The sequence below is a fragment of the Alosa sapidissima genome, chromosome 11 (assembly GCF_018492685.1).
Source record: "Alosa sapidissima isolate fAloSap1 chromosome 11, fAloSap1.pri, whole genome shotgun sequence".
NCBI classification, from domain to species: Eukaryota; Metazoa; Chordata; class Actinopteri; order Clupeiformes; family Clupeidae; genus Alosa; species Alosa sapidissima.
The window spans coordinates 23836221-23841945 of record NC_055967.1 but is presented as its reverse complement, the minus strand read 5'-3'; the positions used below and the strand labels follow the sequence as shown (position 1 = coordinate 23841945).

Genomic DNA, 5725 nt, shown 5'->3' with positions numbered 1-5725 from the left:
CTCCCACAGACAAAATACACACACACACACACACACACACACACACACACCCACACACACACACACACACAAAACTAACATACATAGACACATACTACACATGGGCTACACACACAGGCTCAATTCTTTTCAAGCATTACAAAGACAGTGAAAAAATCTTGTTAAATGAGTCATTTTTATTGTATACAAATTTTTCCAGTCATTAAATATTTAATTATCATTATTAACATTGCCTAATCCTGCCTTTCCATGTTTTTTCAGCATCAATATTTCAGCATCAGTATTTCAGTTCTTGTTATTTAAGGGTTAATGATCATGTACCGTTCAGTGTCAGATCCTGATGAAACACATGACTAAAGACACACTGTCATTATTATGTTATCAGTAGTGTGTGTTCAGTGTGTGTGTGTGTGTGTGTGTGTGTGTGTGAACACACGCTAAATCAGCGAATGCATCTAACCTCTTTTTCTCTCCCTCTCCCTCCCTCCCTCCCTCCCTCCCTCCTCTCTCTCTGTCTCACTCTCCTTTTCATCCCCTACTCTCTCTCTCTTTTTATGTGTGTGTGTGTGCGTGTGTGTGTCAGGAGTTTTTGGTCGGAGCTCCGTGTGTGAGGAGAGCATGCCTGTGCGTCCAGCGAGCGGCAAACATGAACCCCCCCAAATTCCACAGCAGCAGCAGCAGCAGCAGCAACAGCAGTCTCCTGCCACACACACACACGCACGCACACACACACACGCACACACACACACACACACACTCGCTCTCCAGCAGCCGCCGCTGCCACCGCACTGCCAAGCCAACGGCAGACAGGGGGACAGTGCAGACGGTTCCCACGACGACGGTCGCCGCACGCCGGCCGGGCTGATGGAGGAGTTGCCGAGCAACACGGTCGTGGTCCGCATCGGGATCCCCGACCTGCAGCAGACGGTAAGTCCATGCTTCCTCTATCTTTCTCTCTCCGTCTCTCTCTCTCTCGCTCTCCTGCTCACAGCCGGTTTTCCTCCCTTGCACTCGTTCGCTGCCTCCCGCGTTCCTCTCTCTCTCCCCCGTTCCTCTGTCTCTCGCGCGTTCCTCTCTCTCTCTCTCTCTCTCTCTCTCTCTCTCTCTCTCTCTCCGTTCCCCTGTCTCTGCCGCGCCGGTGTGCACACTTGTCGGATGGAAGCGTTGGTTCTCTTTCTCTCTCTCTTTCTCTCTAACTCCCTCTCTCCCGTTCCCTCTCTTCTCTCTCCCTCTCTCCTTTCTCTGTAATCATTCTTCCTGTGGCTATGTCTGACTTTGACAGGTGACCACTTCCAGAGAAGGGGGGTGATAATTAGCCAAACAGGCAAGAGAACGAAGGAAGAGAGAGAGAGAGAAAGAGAGAGAGAGAGAAAGAGAGAGAGAGAGAAAGAGAGAGAGAGGGGGGAGGAAGAAGGAAAGAAAAACTGAGCAATGGACAGATAAAAAAGAGAGATTGACAATAAAAGAAGCAGAGGAAATGCAGAACAGATCGGCACTAGACACACCGGGCGAGAGGGGGATAGAGAGGGAGGCAGGAGGAGGGAGAGAGAGAGGGAGGCAGAGGGAGGGAGTGAGAACGGGAGGATTAAAAGTGATCCCCTCTTGCCTGGCTTGCTGCTGTAACACAGCCAGTAGAGTTTTTTCTGCCGTCAAACTTGACAGGCTTTGTTGCCCTGGCAGGCTTTGTTGGCTTCCATCTCAAGAGCGTAACACATGTTCCTGATGGGGAAGCGGATACCGGGGTGGGCTACAGTGTGAGTGTGTGTGTGTGTGTGTGTGTGTGTGTGTGTGTGTATGTGTGTGTGTGACTGACCTAAAGCACAGGTTGTGGTGCAGAGAACTTCACCTGCTTTCTGGTGGTTGTGTTGCTCTCTCTCTGTGTGTGTGTACCGGTGGTCAGACTCTTCTGCAGTGTATGGAGTGAAACTGCAGTAGAATAGATGATTAGACCAATCGATAGGCTTTCCTTCTGTTTTCTTTACTAGTGCCATCCTCATCTGTCACTTTGGCTTCTCTCCGGTGTGTGTGTGTGTGTGTGTGTGTGTGTGTGTGTGTGTGTGTGTGTGTGTGTGTGTGTGTGTGTGTGTGTGTGTGTGTATGTCTGTGTCTTAATTCACAAAGCCTCCCTTCACAGATACACTGTCAGACACGCTTGTGCATACATACACATACTCTCTCTCTCTTGCAAACACACACACACACACACACACACACACACACACACACACAAGGGACGGAGATGACAAGACTGTGCAGATGTCCACATGCTAATTAGGATATGCTTGGAATTTAAGTGTGTGGTGTGTGTGTGTGTGTGTGTGTGTGTGTGTGTGTGTGTGTGCGTGTGTGTATGTGTGTGCAGTTATGTGTGTGAGCCTCCCTGTGTGTATTTGTGTAAGTGTTTTAAGTCTGTGTGTTTGTGTGTGCCTCTGTGAGGATTCCTGTGTGTATTACGTGAGTGTATCTGTGTATGTGTGTGAGTGTGTGTGCCTGTGTGTGTGCCTGTGTGTGTGCGTGTGTGTGTGTGTGTGTGTGTGTGTGTGTGTGTTTCTGCCAGAAGTGTGTTGATCTCTGGGAGCGGAAACAGAGCAAAGGCTTCAAATGTCACACAGGCACTTAGCTGCTCTTCTCAAGAATATATAGTCCCTTTATTAATGAAGATCCCTAGCCTTCTAACTCTCTCTCCGTCTCCCATACACACACAAACAGACAGACACACACAGATGCATGCACACACTTGCTCATGTCGGGACTCAAACCCATGAAGATATATAAACCATATATATATAAGCATTCAAAAACATTCACATACTATATATATATACACACTGTATGTGTATGTGTGTTTTTATTTGTGGACCTCTGCATGTGTGTGTGTGTGTCTGTGTGTGTGTGTGTGTGTATACATGGCTGTGTGTGTGTATAAGATAGATGGATTTGCATATTGATTTTTTCATCCATTGTCCACCCACCTACCTACTCACCTACCTGCCTACTCTCCCACCTGCCTACTCTCCCACCTGCCTACTCTCCCACCTGCCTACTCTCCCACCTGCCTACTCACCCACCTGCTTACTCACCCACCTGCCTACTCACCTACCTGCCTACTCACCCACCTGCTTACTCACCCACCTGCCTACTCACCTACCTGCTGCCTACTCACCCACCTGCTTACTCACCCACCTGCCTACTCACCTACCTGCTGCCTACTCACTTACCTGCCTACTCACCTACCTGCCTACTCACCTGCTTGCCTCCCTGCTTGACCTCTCCTCCATCTCATCTTATCATTATTCTACTGAAAGGCATACAGTAGTTGAAGTTTATTGGATATCCAGCCAAAGAAGCTTGTCAGCAATCTTAAATCGTCTTAAATCGATAGTGGCTGTTTTAACAACATACTATACAACTATACAACTAGTGTATGTTTCTGTGTATGCATGTTACAGTATGTGTGTGTGTGTGTGTGTGTGTGTGTGTGTGTGTGTGTGTGACCTATCTCTCATTACATAACATGAAATCTATTAACTTTTCATTACAACTGCTGTTGCTTCCACTCAGTTACACTCATTTCTTCCTCTCAGCCTCATCCCTCTCTTTTCCTCTCTTCTCTTCCTCCCCATCACTTCCTCTCTACTCTCTTCATCTCTTCCCTTCACTCCTTCTTTTCTTGTCTTCACTTCTCCTTTATTCCCTCTCTTCTTCTCTTTCTTGCTTCAATCGCTTTTAGTCTTTTCCCTCTCTCCTTGTCTCTTCTGTTCTTTTCCACTCCTCCTTTGCCTTTCTTTCTCTGTTCTGTTCATTACTCTCTATTTCCATCTTCAGCTGGAACTAACAGCCCCCTCTTCTCCTCTACATCATGTGTAGATTTGGAGATGTACATAGAGGTCTTGAGCAGGGTTCTAAATTGACTTTGATCACCAGCCAATGTGGCTGGTAACTTTCTAAAGTTACTAGCCAATCAGAATTTCTACTAGCCAAATTTTTTCCGAATTCAAAAATGTTCGCCTACAAACTCCTCACGGTCCATCTTCAGCTAACTCCATAGACAACTTAATAAACGATCTTGCTGCTTCAGGTTTTGCGGCCTCTGTTACATGACATCAGCCCCCCACAAAGGAAATAGGTAAACATAATGTGTTCATTGCGTTAATATTTTGTAAAGCGTCATGTATTTGTGTTGTGTACATGTGTTATGTGCTTTTTACTTTACTTTACTGGCTAACTCCCTCCTCTTTCAGTCTATGCTCCCTGCTCTGGCTCCGTTCATTCTTCTAATTCCTTGTGTTTTCTGGTAGATGCTTAGTTTCCATCGTCTCTCGCGCTGGTTTCACTGCTAACTGCACGCAGCCAATGGACGTTTGACGTCATCACGTAGCATTACCGCACAGTGGTCATGGGAAATGTAGGAAGTACTGCCAGGGGATATATGACCGAGAACAGAGCCTTATGTATCATGCATGTAATGCCTCATGCATCACCGGCCAAACTGGATAGTAAGTTTTTATTAACACCCGGCAAAATGAATTTTAACCCGCATTTGGCGGGCTGGCGGGTGTTAATTTAGAACCCTGGTCTTGAGCTGTCCCTACAGGCACACACTCTCACACACCTCTCTCTCTCTCTCACACACACACACACACACACACACACACACACACATAAACACCATAAACACACACAGACACAGACACACACACACACAGAGTCTTGAACAAGGTTAGACTTTTCTCTTGATGTCCACTCTCTAGGCAGCCCCACTGTGTTGCGAGAGGGGTGAAAGGAGTGAGAGAAGTGTGTGTGTGTGTGTGTGTGTGTGTGTGTGTGTGTGTGTGTGAGAGAGAGAGAAAGGCTCCAGCTGAGCTCTCTCACCTCAGCTCTGAGGGAACACATCATTACTTCATATCCAATAGGGATAATTAGAGTCCAAACAGGACCGGAGCTTTAAGTGCTCACCCAGTATGACTGATGTAAGTGCGTGTGTGTGTGTGTGTGTGTGTGTGTAGGTGTGTGTGTGTAGGTGTGTGTGTGTGTGTGTGTTTCTGTGTGTGAGGAGGTTTCAGGGTTGGGGGGGATGGAAAGTGAGGCCAGCACTGAGAGAGAATGTGTTTGTGTGTGTGTGAGTGGAGGGGAATTAGGCAAAGACTCAGAGACTCAGTAAGGGTGTGTGTGTGTGTGTGTGTGTGTGTGTGTGTGTGTGTGTGTGTGTGTGTGTGTGTGTATGTGGAGAAAAGTAAAGCCAGGACTCAGCCTGCGCATTAGAGAGATCAGAGCTTAGAGCTGTGTGTGAGAAGCAGAGTTGGCACCCTACACCTAACCTGGAGCCTCTGCAGGCAACGTCTGGAGTGTGTGTGTGTGTGTGTGTGTGTGTGTGTTTGCCTCAGAGCCTGGCCCTGAACACTGGCAAAAAAGCACAGTGTGTGTGTGTGTGTGTGTGTGTGTGTGTGTGTGTGTGTGTGTGTCTGTGTCTGTGTCTATGTGTTGTGTGCATGTGTGTGTGTGTATGTGTTGTGTGTACTGTATGTGTGTGTGTATGTGTGTGTGTGTGTGTGTGTGTGTGTGTGTGTGTGTGCATGTGTGTGTGTGCGAGTGTATGTGTGTGTGTCCACTGTCACTGTAGCTCTTGGGTTGACAGCAGGATGTTCTGAGTGAGAGGGTTGGTTTAGAGAATGGGCTGTCAGTCTGCTGACGTGTGTGTCAAGAAAAAGTTTGTTGTGAAGTTGTG

At 47.4% G+C, this 5725-nt stretch overlaps 1 protein-coding gene across 8 annotated transcripts in view; it reads left to right on the top strand.

Moving 5' to 3' along the window:
• Positions 1-618: 618 nt before the first annotated feature.
• shank3a (SH3 and multiple ankyrin repeat domains 3a) overlaps positions 619-5725 on the top strand; it is a 217117-nt gene continuing 212010 nt past the window's right edge. For all 8 annotated transcript variants that reach the window (XM_042109815.1, XM_042109811.1, XM_042109809.1 and 5 more), the window contains exon 1: positions 619-927. In XM_042109815.1, coding sequence (XP_041965749.1) covers positions 619-927 — 309 coding nt within the window. The remainder of the gene's footprint in view (positions 928-5725) is intronic.